The sequence below is a fragment of the Ovis aries genome, chromosome 8 (assembly GCF_016772045.2).
Source record: "Ovis aries strain OAR_USU_Benz2616 breed Rambouillet chromosome 8, ARS-UI_Ramb_v3.0, whole genome shotgun sequence".
Classification (NCBI taxonomy): Eukaryota; Metazoa; Chordata; class Mammalia; order Artiodactyla; family Bovidae; genus Ovis; species Ovis aries.
This window is the reverse complement of record NC_056061.1, coordinates 28,076,767-28,093,424: the sequence shown is the minus strand read 5'-3', so window position 1 is coordinate 28,093,424 and position 16,658 is coordinate 28,076,767. Positions and strand designations below refer to the sequence as shown.

Sequence of the window (16,658 nt, the reverse complement as noted above, 5' to 3'; positions counted from 1 at the left end):
AACATAAATGATAAAACATTAAGGAATTTATTGATTTCTCCAAATATGAGATATCTTTCCTTCCTTAGCTGGACATGGCTTTCCATTAATGGATTCATCCCTGACTAGTTCCCTTTATAAACAAGAGGCAAAATATGTATGACAAGGCACACTAAATGGTCTAACCCAGACTGAACCAATGATCTTGGTCTCATTAGTAACAGTGACTTGTAATGATGCTATAATAATTATTCATCATCTTTTAAAAAGGCTCTAATACCTACTTAATAATTATTTTGCAGGTACCTATTAAACACAAAAAAAGAACGGACCATATCTTCCTACCCAATGTGGCAGATACTGTTCAACTTCCAGCTTTTCAAGTTCAAACAGCTCCATCCAGAACCCCATTTAGACCTGATTGGTAATCATATAGCCTCTTCCCAAGTTTTATTTCTATGAGCATTTGAATGAATAAAAATGATTCTAAATTCCATTAAGCCTTTTATCTAAATTTTAGCATATGTGAAGATGGTATGGAAGGACTGACATGATTATATGTTGAATGTCCCAAGTGAAGTAGGATTTGACCCTAAATTTTAACAGTTGATTTGCATTTCTACATTCTAAGCCTTGCCTAGGTCAACCAAGCAGCCTCTTAATATGGGTTCTAGTTACTGATTAGGTGGGAGGACCAAGAGGGCGGGCATTGCTGGCCAGACATATTTATTAACAAGTGAAAAACCAGGTCAGAGACAAATCTAAGTAAATTTCAAAGCACTTATTTCTATTTGTTTCACTTAAGAGCACCATTCTCTCAAGTCTTTTTATTCTTCCTACAAACAGCAAAACCCTCTTCAGATTTTTATAAAGTCCTAATCCTAGTCTTTTTGTTGAGACAGGAAAATTTATCTCAGGTAAAGGAATAAACATCAATAAATAGATAAATGGAACAGAAGAGACCAGAGAAACATATTAACTATCTAAATGCACACGCAAATTTTATTTCTGAAACAAAAAACACAAGGAAGGTTGATGACTGAGATCAAAACTAAAAAATCAGCCATGACCAGGTAAGATACCACTGAAGTTTCTCAGGTCCAAATTCACTCTTCATTGTCTTCTATCAAGTAATGAATCTGGACCCTGCAAACATGTCTTCTTTACCACCAGGCAGGATGTTAAGCTCTGTCAGTAGAGGGTGCTGGAGAAGAAGGGTTTCTCTTGGGTTCTGGGCTCCTCACCTAGGCAGGCACCTGCCGCTTTTGCAGTGCTGACCTCCAGTGGTGCATGCAGTTTCCTGGTGGAGTGCTGTTGGCATAGCACCTCCTGTGAAGGGGCTCCCCCTGGCCCCCTGCTCCACTACCCCATCCTTCACAGCTTCAGTGAACTCCTCTGCCATTCAGCCTTGGCCACACCTTCTCCAATGAAGTGTGGATATAAGCTCAGGAGGGGAGTGATGCACAAGGGTAGTGATGAAATAACAAGTGGTAATAGTAAGTGGAAGGACAAAGAAAACACTCTGATATCTGCTCGTAGGAAATGGAAGGCAATCTCAGAGTGTTTAAACTTTCAAAGTGGAACCCTGGGCACAGGTGTGCACTTGTTTGCTCTAGAGAAACATTCACACATATAAGCAAAGTGGCAGGTACCAAGATATTCTTTTAGAAAACAAAAAAATCTACAAATTACAAACAGCCTAATTGTTCTTCAGTAGGTACTTACTATAGTCGTAACTACATATACCAACAGAGAATTTAAGAATTTGGCATAGCTAGTAAGTGAAAAAAAAGTTGCAGGATAATAATAAAAATCCGTATCATGTATTAAGGGTATATTTAGTTGTGTGTATATAAATGCTGAGGGGGAGAGTTTACCACCAAACCAGTTCTAGTAATTATCTCTGGAAAGTGGAGGACAAAGACGGGGAAGGGGCTGGGATTATCAAAGCACTTTACCTGTTAGTTTAAGAAGAAAAAATAATAATATGTATTTGTTACTTAAATAATTAAAAATGAAGACTTTAATAAAAGTCCTATCTTGAACTTTTACTTCTGGCCAAGATGATATGAGAGACTGGATATACCCTGAAACAAATGAAAAACTAGGCAAAACACATTAAACAGTGGTTTTCAACACACTGGACTTCAGCCAGAGAACAGTGATCCTTGAAAAAAAGGAAACCACCAACCCAGCTTACTGCCTTGAATTTCTAAGCCATGATGCAGGAAGGCAACACCTAGGCAGAAGTCGGTGGGCTTCCCTGAGTTGAGGAGATGGAGCTGAGAGTTAAGGGAGATGAAACCAGATAGAGTTCCCAGGGCAGAGGACCAGGGAGGGGAGAACTGCACAAAGGAGACCTCCAGGGACCTGCAGAAGGTAACCCTCAGGTATTCAACAATGTATCGGTCAGGACACGTACACGAGGAAACCATCCAAGGCTGAGGAAAGGTTTAGAGGAGACAGTACTTGGAATGCACACAAGGCTAGGAATAGAGGCTGTTTCCACCAACCCAGACCAGAAAGCCTCTTAATCCAGGGAGCACTGGGTAGATAATTAGCCCGTGCAGAACTGGGGAACAATTAATCCTAGAACAAATGTTCTGCTCTCTTAACAAAGCTTAAAAAGCAAGATCTGAAAGGAGCCAACTGCTATCATGGAATTTAACTATGTCCCAGAACAAAAATAACCAGCACCCAACAAGTTAAAATTTACATCTGGTATGCAATAAGAAAGTACCAAGCATACAAAGAAACAGGAAAGTTACGACTTATAGTGAGAAAAAAATCAAGAGAAACTGACCCAGATGTTAAAAACTGTTACATGTTCAAAATGTAAAGCTGGAATATGTGGAAATATGAAAAACACCCAAACTGAACTTTAAAAATGAAGACATCTGAAGTGAAAAGACTCCAGGCAAGATTAACAATAGATTAAACATAGTAGAAGTATTAGTGAATTTAAAGATAGTAATAATCTGACATGAAATAGAAAAAGATTTTTTTAAAAACTAAAACAGCGCACGGGTAAATTTTAGGTCACCTTCTAACAGCCTCTGTGGAACTAAAGTCCCCAACACAGAGAATGGGAAGGACAGAAAAAGATATCTGAAAAAATAATAGCTGAGTTTTCCAAATCTGATGAAAAACCACAAATCCAAGACGCTCAACAAACGTCAACCACAAGAAACAAAATAGCATCAGTTCAGTTCAGCTCAGTCATGTCCGACTCATTGCAGCCCCATGGACTGCAGCATGCCAGGCTTCCCTGTTCATCACCAACTCCTGGAGCTTGCTCAAATTCATCCATGGGGTAGGTGATGTCATCCAACCATCTCATCTTCTGTCAGCCCCTTCTCCTCCTGATTTCAACCTTTCCCAGCATCAGGGTCTTTTCCAATGAGTCAGTTCTTCCCTTCAGGTGGCCAGAGTATTGGAGTTTCAGCTTCAGCATCAGTCCTCCCAATGAATATTCAGGACTGATTTCCTTCAGGATGGACTGGTTTGATCTTGCAGTCCAAAGGACTCTCAAGAGTCTTCTCCAACACCACAGTTCGAAAGTATCAATTCTTCAGCCCTCAGCTTTATGGTCCAACTCTCACATCCATACATGACTACTAGAAAAACCATAGCTTTGACCAGACAGACTACAGCATAGCACATTACAATCAAAATGCTCGAAACAAGTGATAAGGAGAAAAATCTTATAAAAGCAAGAAGGAAAAAAGACATGTACTGAGGAACAAAAGATAAAGATGAGATTTCTCATAGGACACAATGCATGTGAGATGCTGGATCAACATCATTAAAGGGCTAAAAGTAAAAATGTCAACCTAGAACTCTATCCAATGAAATCATTCAAAAATGAAAGCACACAAAAACTGTAAGAAGCCATAACCAGTATCTGTACCAACAAAAGTAGAAATGTTGAAGGTTAAAAGACATCCTTTAGGCAGAAGGTGAATACCAGCAGCAACATGTTACCTACACAAATTAAGGAAGAGCACAGGCATAGTAACTACATGGGTAAATACACAGGACTCTAATCACTAAAACATTAACAAAAAACAAAACACCCCACCTACTGTGAACACCATGCCCATCAAAATAACAGTTTGTCTTTAGCAATGTTCTAGGAGTCTTCAATCCACTCTTCTGGGCTTTAAGGCTGGTAGAAGAGTGTTTATTCCCTCTTCTTTAGTCCAAGTTCTGCAATTTCATATAGAACGTAATTTCGCCCAAAACACGGGCCTACAGAATCAGATTTCACATACCACCATGTGGCTTGGTACTAAATATTTATACTAAAGACTCTGAACAGAAACCCAATTTTACTTTACATGCAATCTGAATAAGGCAGAAAGTCACAAACAAGCTTTCAGATATCTAACAGCAGATGGTAGTCTCATAAATACTTGGTAAACTAGCACATAAGTAGATGATTTCTATTTGAGGAAGATCAACTTCTTTTGTGAATAGCAAGGCAAACAAGTCCTCCCTCCAACTATCCTTTCTAAGGCTCTGTTCACCACTGATAAAGACATCCCTTAGCTATTATCTGCTGGTCTTGAGGAGCAATGAAACACTGAGTAGACAAGCCATTCTCAACAAGACTAAGGTAAATTCACTAGCATTAAATTTCATAGTCAAAATATAAACACACACTCCAGTTAATTAAAAAAAAAGAGCAGATTAACCCAATAAACATGTAGATTTATTTTAGATTGGTTTGGTACATGATACAGATTGGTTTTGCAATTTTTAATGAACTGAAACAGAAATTTCTAAATACAGCAGTGTCTGCCTGTGCAACAATTATCTGTTAAGGTAAGATACGGGATTTTAATAGAACTACAATCTGCATGAACAAATCAGGTGAAAAATCTGAAAATGTTTCTATGTACCTTCTGGATTAAAAAAAAAACAAACCCAAATCATTAATGGCTCAAGATACTAAACTGCTCAAGAGGGGAAAAGGCTGTGAGTTCGCTGTAAGAGCTCTTCTTGTAAAATCTGATTCCACATTATGACTCTGTTAGAGCAGTATTCAAACCTACAGAGGATGAGAGGCTTCATCAGCTACATGTTCACAGAGATAGCTATAGCGTTAACATTAATGTGTGGCAAGGTATTCATATCTAAGTAAATGACAATTACACCACTGTAGCTAATTTTTACCCTTTTGGGAGAATGGAAATTCTGTGTATTTTCAACTGAATTTTATATCTTAAAGCAATCACTAAAAGCTAACAGCCATGGCACCATAATAAAAATTTTTGTGAGGTACCTAGAATATTACTACTGAGGGAAACACAAAAATGTGAGGTAAGCCTACCTTTTCCCAAAAACCTTTGAAGCCAGAGATTTTAAACAATTAAGGCACTTGAAAACATTAGGTATATGTACAAATGTGCAAGTAAAACAAACTTTAGCTGTACCAGCAAGTAACAAAGAAACAGTAAATCTTCATTTTAAGAACCTTTAATTATCTAAATATAAGGAATTCTGGCTTATGAAATGGACCAAAGCAACTTGTCTTATACTATAAAATATTGAAAACCAGTACTAAAATCGGCCCCTATTGGCTAAAGAAACTAAAACAAAACATCTTAATGACCTAGAAAAGCAAAAGTTCATTTTAAACTGATTTAAGCCCCTGAAACTAATCCAATGTGTCAAAGGCAGGGAAGAAATATCCCTCAACCTGAAAAAAACTAGTGCTTCATGAGGAAACTAAAAAATGAAAGTACGCATGCTTTTCCTACAACAGGAATCGAAACTAAGAAGAAAGGCTGGGAGAGGAGAAACAAAAAGTTCAATCTGTTTATCCAGGGATTATCAATAAAAATTTAGTCATCTGATCAACTAAATTTTTTCTGAAATTATACTGCTCACATTTGCTATTTCAAAACTTAAAATGACTGTCTCATTTAAAGAGTTAGTAACTGATTCTAAAATAATTTATTTCTTCCTTGCCTTATAGAAGTTACTTTTCAAAAAAGCTCGGTGGAAATCTTTTTAAGGTACAACAGTGTTAGGATACTTTTTTGAAGTACAAAGGAAAACATAATTAAATCAACTTCATACTTTTTAACAGCCGTAAGAAAAATGGTGGTAGGTCCAATAGATGAAGGCTTTTGACTCTGCAGAACATCATTTAAGTTATTCAGGCTTGAAATAAAGTAGGTAAGTTTTCAATTAAATACTAAGTATGGTATCTAAAAGCAGGTTTACTACTGCTCACATCAACAGTTACATCCTCAGACCAACTTTTCCCTTCATTAACGTAAAAGAACAAATCACTAACATTTTTTTAAGTTACAGTCTACCTTTCAGTCTGTCTTTTAAGGCACTGTTCTTTATTTTCTCAATGATATAAGGTGCTTTACAAGTATGAACAATAACCTGCTATACTTTTCATGTTTTGTACCCTCTCATTTCTTTAAATCTGGAATGTAATTCCCTGTGTGGCATCTTTTTTCTAATGTAGAAAAAAACAACTGGTATCAAGCACAAAATTTTCTCTAAGGATACTAAATTTATAAATTTATTCTACTTTTGAAACGAGCCAAAAATCCACCTGATTGATGCTCATTTGGCACATTCTTCTCAATTCTGGTCACTAAACTACATCCTGAGTTAGGATGAAAATAATGCAGCTTTTAGGCTTAAAACAACTACATTTAAATTGCCAAAAGAGTCATGAGGTTGTCTGCGCAGGACAATGTTTTCCATCACTTACAGTTACATTTGGCATGTCAAGCAGAGAGAACACAATCCCACAGCAGCAGCCATGTAAAATGAAAGACAGCCACAAGGACTCATGCAGCGTACTTTAAATAGCCCCGTTGAGCAAAGTGACTGAACTGATTCTTCTTCAAGGGTGGTGCTCCTATATGCATCCTTTGAAAAATTAAAGATCCTAGAATAGCATCTTCCATGTGGGACATCTTGAAAGATAATATTTTGGTTTCAGTGAGTTACACGCCAGTCCTTGTTAATTTAGTGGGTCTCTTTACAGAGTGTGGTAGTTTCGTTCTTTAGATTTGCAGAATTTATAGAGAAAGAAAATTACAGCCTGCACACCCAAGACAAGGACAATTCCTCCGATGAAACTGGCTGCATCAAAGGTAGACTTCCGCATAGGTTGTATAGTTGGAGTTAAAGTGGTATTAGCTGTACCTGGTTAAATGAGATAAAAGAAATAACAATACTTAGTAAGATACTCAGTAAGTCTCATGATCCTCTATGATAATTTCAAGACTCATCTGAGCCTTTCTGTCAGGTGTTTCTATAAAGTATTTCCTCTTATGTCGACAGCTTCCTAATTGAAGAAGACAACCATTTATCAATCCCACTCTTCATTCTATCTAACGTCAAGTGGTCAATGGTGCTAATATAATTTCAAATATGAAAAGGAAAATTTATTCTCTTGGCACATTATGCCCTGTGAACATATTAAGCACTGTTAAAATCTGCAGTTTCTTCAGACTACATATCTTAGTTAATTGCTAGAGTAAATATTAGTATTTGTGTTTAAAATTCATACTTTGCATTTTTCTAAATTTATAAAAGGTAAATGAAAATTTGATTATAGGTTTTCAAATTACAAAAATAATCTTAATAAAGCCAAAAAAATTCACAGAATCAAAATTTTCAGTATTACCTAGAAGTAAAAAGGATGGCTATATTATCTTCAAATTGACATAGTCTAATACAGCACACAACCAATCTCCAACAGTAACCAGTATTTAATGTTTAAGTTATAAGAAATTAGATTTTACCTACAGATTGTACTAAAAGGGTTTTGGAAAACCATTACTATTTAATTCTAACATGTCACGCCAAATGTGATTACAATTTTAAAATGTTATTAGAGGACTCTCAGCAAACCTATCCTTATTGCTTTAACAGCCTACCACCTTGGTCTTCCAAGAGATGATTTCAGTTCCTAACTATTTAAGAATAAAACTGGAAAGTGATAACAAATAGTAAAAGCTAACACTGCACACACGTCCTATCTCACTGTTAGTTTTAAAAACCACAATTACCTGACGTAGTAGCTGTGGTGGAAGTTGTAGTAGTGGAAGGCAGAGTTGTGGTTTTAGCTGGAATGCAAATGAAATGTATTAAAAACTTGAATTTCTCAATTATCTAGCATCTATCTTTTAAAAACGTAACTACCACTTCAACATGCTTCCAGTTGTTTTTTTTTTTTTTAACAGAATAAAGGCCAAATCTCAGTTAATGGTTTACTAACATATCTGCACATTCAGAACATTAGTTTTGAAGTGTATTCTAAAACATTAAGCAATCATAAAGTTGTATCTATGTTAGCATCTATGTACACAGTTAAATATAAAAATTTATATATACACCTGGATACAGTTTGCAAAAAGACACACAGGTGGGCAAGAATTTAGGTGAGGGAACTCTTGGTTCTTTCTCAATAATCTTGCTTCTAAGACAAAACCCATTAACTTAGTAAGTCATGGTAAGAAACAAATACAATTCAGTATTTCTTCAAGTAGCTATCAAGATTTGGCTTCTCCATTTCAGGGGTTTGGCAAACTTAACGAGGCAGACAGTAAACATTCTTGGCTTTGTGCACCGTGTAACATACCAGCAGCCAAAGACAACAAGCAGATGAATCCACACGGCTGTGTTCCAGGAACTTTATTTACAGCCACAGGTGCCCGAAGGCCCTAATTTCCCTCGTCTAAATGATGTTAAGAGCCCAAGGGTAAGCTCTCCTCTACTGTAGCACATGAGTTCAAATAATTATCTGCTGGTGTCTCTAAAGAAATGCACACTCAAGGGAAGAATAAGTTTGAATGTAAATACATTTTAGGAACTACAGCACTATGTTAAAAGAGACTTCAGACAGTATCAATACTACCAATAAACATTAGTAAACACTATGATATGTTCACACACTTATTTGTACTCCTTTCTCTGTCATTGTAAGCACTGTGGTCCCACTCTTGGTTGGAGAGTTAGGTCATCTTTCATTTCTCCAAGCTATGAACATCTCACAGGGAAACATGTGATCTCCTCTCTGATAGGACGGATTCTTATACAGATTTCCCAGATTAGAGGGTATGGTTATTTTAAGACTCATAATCCATTCAAAGTTTTCCTTGCTTGTACCTTCTGTGAAACCAAAAAAATATATACTTTATAAATTAAACATGTATCAAATCCTTTACAATACTAAAATACTATTACTAATTTTGTCTGACAACACTGGGAGAAAAAATTCGCAAATTTGCCATTTGTGTCTATTCACCCTCTGAACATGGCAAAAAAATTATTTTTTAATTTGCACTGGTTTCAATCTCTGAAGCACTAGAAGCCTACTACATAATGAAGACAGAGCTATGAGGTTTAATTTTTAGATACTTGTAGAAGTTGCACTCATTTTTTAAAATAGTTCTCTAGAATTACCACAACAGAATACCCCATCTGTGTTCAATCTTGCCACTTTCCATATTATAATGCAAATCTCATCATGATCTACACGCTTCAAACATACCAGCAAGGCACACAACGGCACTTCTCAGTCTGGCTCTTGACCTGCTGATTGTCGTGCTTAACTTGTTCTCATCTTGTTACTGGATACTCCAAATGCAATTGCCTGACTTTATTACACTCTTTCACCTCTCCTTCACATGTGCTGTCTGCCCTGCTCCACTTGGAAAGTTCCCCTCTTATTTTACCAGGTAACTTCAAGACTCAGTTACCTGAAGTCTACTCAACATCTCCAGGAAGTTGTCACCACATATTACTTAACACACACACCTTCGTACAAATCCCACAACGCACTGTGCTTCCTGACCTTTCATAGTTCCTACAAGAGACAAAATACTATCTTACTTCTGTTCCTATATCCCTATCTTCTAACCTAGTACTTGTCCTGGAGTAGACGTTTTTATTCACTCTATTAAACTGGTAAAAATTTATACAAGGAGATAATATTTAATGCTGTTGAAGTGAAATGAGTCACTCAGTTGTGTTCAACTCCTTTGCAACCCCATGGACTGTACAGAACACTGTACAGTATTCCGGCCAGAATACTGGAGTGGGTAGCCGTTCCCTTCTCCAGGGATCTTCTCAACCCAGGGCTTGAACCCAGGTCTCCCGCACTGCAGGCAGATTCTTTACCAGTTGAGCCACCAGGGAATGCTGTTGAAGGTGTGGTTTAAAAACTTTTCGGTTTCTGGAAAGCAATCAGTATTAAGAGCCTTAAGATTATCATATTCTTTGACCCAGAATGCTGTTTGAATCAATCCTACCAGAGATGACAGCAAGTATTTTCCTGTAAGATATTCACTGCACAGAGAATGAAAGATGACCTATCCAACTAAAAGGAGATGGGTAAAGTGCCCACAACTACGTGTGCAGTAAGAAAGCAATTCAAATGTGCATGGGCATATCAACCAATTTCCTAATAAGTGTATTTATTAGGAATCTATATATATAAATATATTTAGTTAGTTCTGAGAGAACTGAAGACATTTTGGTGTACCTATGGATGACAAGAATTAATTTCCTTTAGGCTTCTGTATTTCCTTAGTTCCACAAAATCCACAAAACACAGTTTTCAGACTCAATGTACAAAACTACAACCAATCTGTTCAGATTCAATGAATGTGAAACACTATAGTTATGTATCTCTGTCACAAACAGTACATATTAATGTAATTATTGCAGTCCAAGACTAAATATGTCTACTCATCTTTAAAATTAAACTAATGATTTTTAGGTATTAATTACTAAAGTTACTCATCAACAAAAGTTTAAAAAACCCTCAAAGGAGGAGGAAAAGAGTCAATTATCTTGTATTACCTGTAGAATTGGTTGGCGTTGGTGTGGTAGTGGGCACTATTTAAAAAACAAACATGTAAGTCAAAGCTGTCTAAAATATCATAATCAAAGCTGCTAGAATATAATAATCTATAACACTGTTTCCCAACCTGCAGTCATTTGAGTACTTTTACAATTTTTTCATTTTAGTACCACCTATGGAGGAGACAGACAGTTGCTCTGTCCCAATACCGGTCCTCCATTCTTTAGAAACAGCACCAATTTTTAGTGACACCCTCCCCTGCAAAAACATTTCTTAGTCTCCCCTGCAGCTAGGTAGCCATGTATAACTGCTAGAAAGCATCTGTAAGGTAGATACAGGTCTCTCACTTTCCCTTCCTCTTCCTATTGGCAGAAAAACTATTCTGATGGCTGGAACATGACCATTCACCTTGGACAGTAAGGGCAAAGCCATTTCCGAGGAATGACACAGTAAAAGCATAGAAAGAGCCTGGGTCTCTAATGACTGCAGATGCTACTCTAGCCCGCTAGCTGCACTCAAGCCCAGATTTCCTTTACATGAGAGCCAAATTAATCTTATCAATTAAACCACTTTAATTTGGAGTTTTGTGTCCTTGATGGCCAAATGAATAGAATTACTTACTCAATTTTTCCTTAACATCTTTTAAAATTTTATACTCTTATTTCTAAGCAATATTATCATAAAATTACATTAAATACTAAAACTGTTCTTTCATTTACCACCTAAACCATATTATGGACTCTATGTAGGGTATCACTGATCTCATACTAAGGAAAGTTTCGGTTAGAAAGTTCAAGTCGGCGCTAGTCTGTGCTTACAGCATTCCACATCAGGCGCCACCAAACGACTAAACCAAGCTTCAGTGCAGTGAGTATGACTATGCTATTCAGATCCAAATTTCTTACAAGATAGAATTATGGAAATGCTTCAAACCAAATATTGAAATAAGGTTTCCTGAGGCAATGATCTTCCTCATCTCCTCAGATACCAAAGTGAACACTCACCAGCACAGAATCCTGTGGTATTCACCACCTTGCAATCACTAACTGTTGAATTATCTGAGCAGTAGCTTTTACCTGTTATGGGGGGTGAGGGAGGCGTGGGATGGAGGAAAAAAAAAAGAATTATCAATTACTCACTTATGTTATCTCTGACTTTGTTACTATGCTCCAGAGTTCCTCCCCAAAATAGAATTCAAGTACAAACTCTCTAGAAGTCCACAAATACTCCACTATTATCTTTTCCCCATTGTTTTAAGTACTACACAGGATCTCTCCGAACACTTTCTAAAATCCACATGAATATACTGAACAGGTAAGTCCAAAACACACAGACCTCAGAACTGTGGTACAACGAAGGTTGCTAGAATTCACTAGAGGGTTGAGTCAGTAGGGAGAAGTGCTTAGAAACTAATAAAGGCTTAGTAAACATGGGAGGTGCCCCAGAGCAGCAGCTCTGTTCCAGACCTCTGCTTTAGTCTTCTACACTTTCTAAAACTGCTTTCCTGGATGGGAAGATGTATAGCAAGAGTAAGAGAAAGTTTTCCCCAACATGTTCAGAGGGGAGGGGCGCACTCTTAAATTCCATTTTATGACCTAAAGAAAAGTGACCCTATATAACAAAAAAGTTAATTCAATTCAAACTTAGGCTAATTCCTTATTTTTAAAAGAGGTTTTTAAACTTTCTTACATACTGATGTAATTTCCAGAACTCTTAAATTTTTCAATGAAGAATAACAAAGTTTAATACCATGTAGCTTTGGATTTTTCTTTACATAAAAAGGAAACCTGAGAGATTATTTTACCAATAAGAAAAAAATTCAACCATCTTACATTTGCAGAAGATAAACATGGTTCAAACATTTTTCAGGGCCAACAGTTTTCAGGGGAAAATCCCATAATTTCCTTTCATGGCTAATTTCAGTGTACATTTAACCTAACCACAAGGTCTAAAATTTCTCTTCCTTTTAAAGCTATTGAGCCTTGATTATCAAGTCTAAGAAATTAAAGGGGGAAGCATGGGAGACAATAAAAGATTTTAGGGGGCGTATTAAGCAACTGATATTTTAAAGGAAAACTATTTGATTTGCAAAACAAATAGTGCCCAGCATCCTGAATGTTTTACATTTCCAAGTGTTCAAGAACACCTTGCAGCAATTTTTAAAAATGTTAGAACAAAATAATCCAGCATTCTCAAATGCAAAGCAAACCCAAAGATTCTTACCTTTACATTCTATCCAAAAGCAGGTAGCATTACCATCAACACAGGAAATACAACTGTTTCGGCTTCCACAGATATCTAGGGGTGGGAGTTAAAATATATGAAATCGATCAATCGGTATCTCATTTTGAGTCTGTACTACTTATCTTTGTTAAACAACAGCAAGCACTGCATACGTATCAGACTTATTCAGAGAAATGGCAAACCTTTATAACTCATTCACAGATGAATGGATAAAAATGTGCTACACAATAGAGTATTATTCAGCCATTATACAAAGAAAGAAATCCTGTTATACACTAAAACGAGGATGAACCTCAAGGACATTATGATGAATAAAATTATCTGGTCACGGAAGGACAAACACTGCATGACTCTACTTACATGAAGTATCTAAAATAGTCAAAGACTGAAGCAGAAAGTAAAATGGTGGTTGTCAGGGGCTGGGAGAGGGGAATATGTTCGCTGTTCAGTGAGTGCAAAGTTTCAAACAAGATGAAAACTTCTGGAGATCTGTGCTTATAGTTTCTTATGGTACAGTATACTTAAAAATCCATTAAGAGGGCATCCCTGTTGGTCCAGTGGTTTGGAATCCACTTTGCAATGCTGGGGTTACTGGTTCCATCCCTGATCAGGGAAGATCCCACATGCCTCAGGGCAACTAAGCCCCTGCATCAGAATGGCACACCAAGAGTCTCTGAAACAAGATAAGGCACCCCACCAAGAGAGGTCACCCCCGCTGGAGGAAACTAGAAAGAGCTGGCACCTAGCAACGAAGACGACCCAGCGTAATCAAAAGTAAAGAATAAAAATATATTCTTTAAAAAACCTATTAAGAGGGTAGATCTTATGTGTTTTTAAACCAGACACATAAAAAACCAAACTATAGTTTACTAAAAAATTCTTTCCAATCATTATAGAAGACTTATGAAACCAAAAGGCAACTCAAGAGAAAGGGGGAACAAAGCACAAGCTAGTGTTAACACTCAACACTTCATGGTACCTATCTAAACAACCCCTTTGTGCACAGCAAACATTTCAGATGCTCAGTTTCTTGAGGCATTTTTAAAAAAGAAAAATATTGGAAAAAAGGCTGTTAGAAGGCCAACACTACACACCGGGAAATCACTGCCCCCAAACATCAGATGTGAAATGGAATTAATAGTAATAAAGATTTATTATAGGTTGAACCCAAGCTCCGATGATGCCTATTCTGAAAAATCTGAGATCATAAAACTCACAAATGATCCACGATTTCCGGGGTTTTCCATGAGAGGATAAGAGACAACTTCACCTGGAGGGGACTACATTCACAAAATTTAACAAGTTAGCATGGTCTTTGTCAATAATTTAAGCCAAACAGCTCTGAGACAGAATACTGAAGGCAGCTACATACAACTCAGTGTCTGGGCTCTACACATTTTCCTAGAAGCTAGGTGCCTCCAAAAATATTCTCATTTGCTTTCCCCCTGCCTAAAAAAGAGTTCTGCAAAGAGGAACTGCATTTCAATATTTATCAGAAATTGGAACAAATACAGTACTTTTTTGGGGGTAGGAGGAGAGTCACAAAGTAGAAATAAGTTCAGAGGTTTGTATACACCTGAAAAACGCTAGTTGTTTAAAATCTTTTGTGCTTGTCATGAATGGCTGGTTAGCATAGTGTGTGTTACTTACAATGAACTAAACTGCTGCCTTTCAGACTACAGTCTATCCAACCACCACTTAACAGATGAGACTAATCATCTCCTTTAAACTCATTTCAAAATACACAAATGCAATTAACCTATCTCCAAACCTCTCTTCAAACACACACACCCTACCAAAAAAAAAAAAAAAAAATTCTAGGAGGAAACCACCAAAAGAGCACAAAACAAATTCTGCTCTATCATCTTGGAAATAGTGAGGTTAGAATCTCCAGTATTGTACTGCAATTTACTTTCCTCATTAAAAGACGTTTACAATCTTTCATTATATATTTTATTTAAACCCCTATAAAACACAAAAACTAGAGAAGATATTTTCAAACAGATCGGCCTGGAAAAATTCTTACACTGCAGCAATTCTTAGGTCAATATGTTACTCCTTACCCAGTATTAACATGGATAACCAATCAAAGTGGACTCTTAAATTTTAAATATCTAGGGAGGGTCTTCACTTTATTAACTCAAATTGATCTCCCCCTCTGTTGAGCGTGTTGTCATGATATTGCCTTTTCCGCCGTAAGACTCAGCTTACGTTTCAACCAGTCCCCAAATGGAGTCAGAGCTTAACAAAAGGTCCCGACCGGGTTCTGAAAAATCGATAGACCTGGGTTCCAATGTCAGCTTCACAATCTCTAAACACAGGGTTCTAGTGGAATTATTTTATCTCCATCCAACTCCTAGGTTTCACCACTTCTTCCAGTTTAGCCTAGAATACTAAGAGATATATGCGAAACACCGGGTACACAAATAGGTACTTTTTCTCCTTTGCACACATCACCGAGTATAGTTTTAATTAATTAAATGCTCAAACTTCAGATATATCCTGCAAAATCTATGTAATTAAGTCCCAAGCGACTAGTTTTTTCAGACCCAGCACTGAGACACCAGCGAGTATTTCTGTCTCCCAGCGTCTCTTTCCTTCTTTCGCCAACTTCGGGAAAAACCTCCCTTCGAAAAGACGACCTGGGTTGCCCGGGTGGACACAAACGACTAACCTCGGGGACAGGGAGTTGGGTCTCATCGCCAACTTTGGAGGAGGTCGCCTCGCCCCACAATCAACCTCACTGCCGCCACCGCAGAAGGAAGCCACGTCCCCTCTTCAGAGCCTGAAGCGAGGCTGGGGATTACGAGGCGCTTTTAAACAACACCTCGGAGCGGAACACTGTGGGGTCCGCAAACAACCCTACGCCCCCGAGGCTCCACCAACCCTTCCAACCAGGGCACTCCGCAACCGCGGCCACCTCGGCCCGGCCCCAGCCGGACTCGGACGGGCCGCCATGTTGCCGGACCGCGGCCCGCCCGGGCCCCGCGCACCACACGCAGGGAGGGCGGCTCGGCCCGACTGGCGGGCGGGCGAGCGCAGAAAGCCCGTTGGGCCGGCGCCCACCTGGTGCTGGAGTGGTGACCGGCGGCGGCGTGAGAGTCGTCGGTGACACCGGGACTGTCGCGGTGGTGGGCGGTGGAGACGAGGGTGTAGTCACGTTCGGGGTCACGGTGGTGTTCCTGGCCGCTGTGATCACGCAGAGCGCGGCCAGGTAGCCGACGGCCAAAAGCAGCGGGCGAGAGAGCCCAGACATCGCGGCCTCCGCGCTGGCGCTGAGCGAAAGCTGGGACACCCTGCGCTGCGTCCGTCGCTCCGTCCACTGCAGCGCCGCCTCCGAGACTCCGCTCCCCCAGCGGGATCGCGCCGGCGTCACATGAGGGCGGCGTGCGAAGGCGGGGCGCCGGCGATACCAAGTGGAATCCTCTGGGAGGAGGGGGATGGAGGAACCGAGAGGAAACCGAGGACAGGTTTTCTCTCAGGCGACTGTATTGGCCAATCGAAGCAACTGGCCAGATACAGGAAACTCTTTCCTTTGCCCTCAGGTTGCCACATAGGGCGCGGCCGGGCTTTTTTCGTTCCTGCA

General features: G+C 38.6%; 2 protein-coding genes across 4 annotated transcripts in view; one reads left to right on the top strand and one right to left on the bottom strand.

Annotated features, from left to right (window-relative positions):
* Positions 1-4,945, top strand: part of CCDC162P (coiled-coil domain containing 162, pseudogene) — a 195,329-nt gene extending 190,384 nt beyond the window's left edge. For both annotated transcript variants that reach the window (XM_060419505.1, XM_012182637.5), the window contains one exon: positions 282-4,945. In XM_060419505.1, the coding sequence (XP_060275488.1) occupies positions 282-407 (126 nt within the window). In that variant the 3' untranslated portion in view covers positions 408-4,945. The remainder of the gene's footprint in view (positions 1-281) is intronic.
* Positions 4,672-16,421, bottom strand: CD164 (CD164 molecule). 2 transcript variants are annotated; one of them, XM_004011216.6, is made up of 6 exons: positions 16,139-16,421; positions 13,052-13,126; positions 11,833-11,904; positions 10,828-10,863; positions 8,031-8,087; positions 4,672-7,161 (listed from the first exon to the last, which is right to left on the bottom strand). In XM_004011216.6, the coding sequence occupies exons 1-6, from the start codon at positions 16,326-16,328 to the stop codon at positions 6,995-6,997; spliced, it is 597 nt and encodes a 198-aa protein (XP_004011265.1). In that variant the 5' UTR covers positions 16,329-16,421; the 3' UTR covers positions 4,672-6,994. The 2 variants fall into 2 exon arrangements, with proteins under 2 accessions (XP_004011265.1, XP_004011267.1); XM_004011218.6 differs by lacking the exon at positions 10,828-10,863.
* Positions 16,422-16,658: the final 237 nt, after the last annotated feature.

What these genes read in the sequence shown, in the direction of transcription:
- CD164 (XM_004011216.6), bottom strand. Translation starts at nt 16,328, where the DNA reads ATGTCTGGGCTCTCTCGCCCGCTGCTTTTGGCCGTCGGCTACCTGGCC. An exon ending in GGTCACCACTCCAGCACCAG is followed by an intron (nt 13,127 to 16,138) that starts GTGGGCGCCGGC and finishes TCCCACCCCTAG; the next exon opens with ATATCTGTGGAAGCCGAAAC. An exon ending in CACCACAGCTACTACGTCAG is followed by an intron (nt 7,162 to 8,030) that starts GTAATTGTGGTT and finishes TCATTTAACCAG; the next exon opens with GTACAGCTAATACCACTTTA.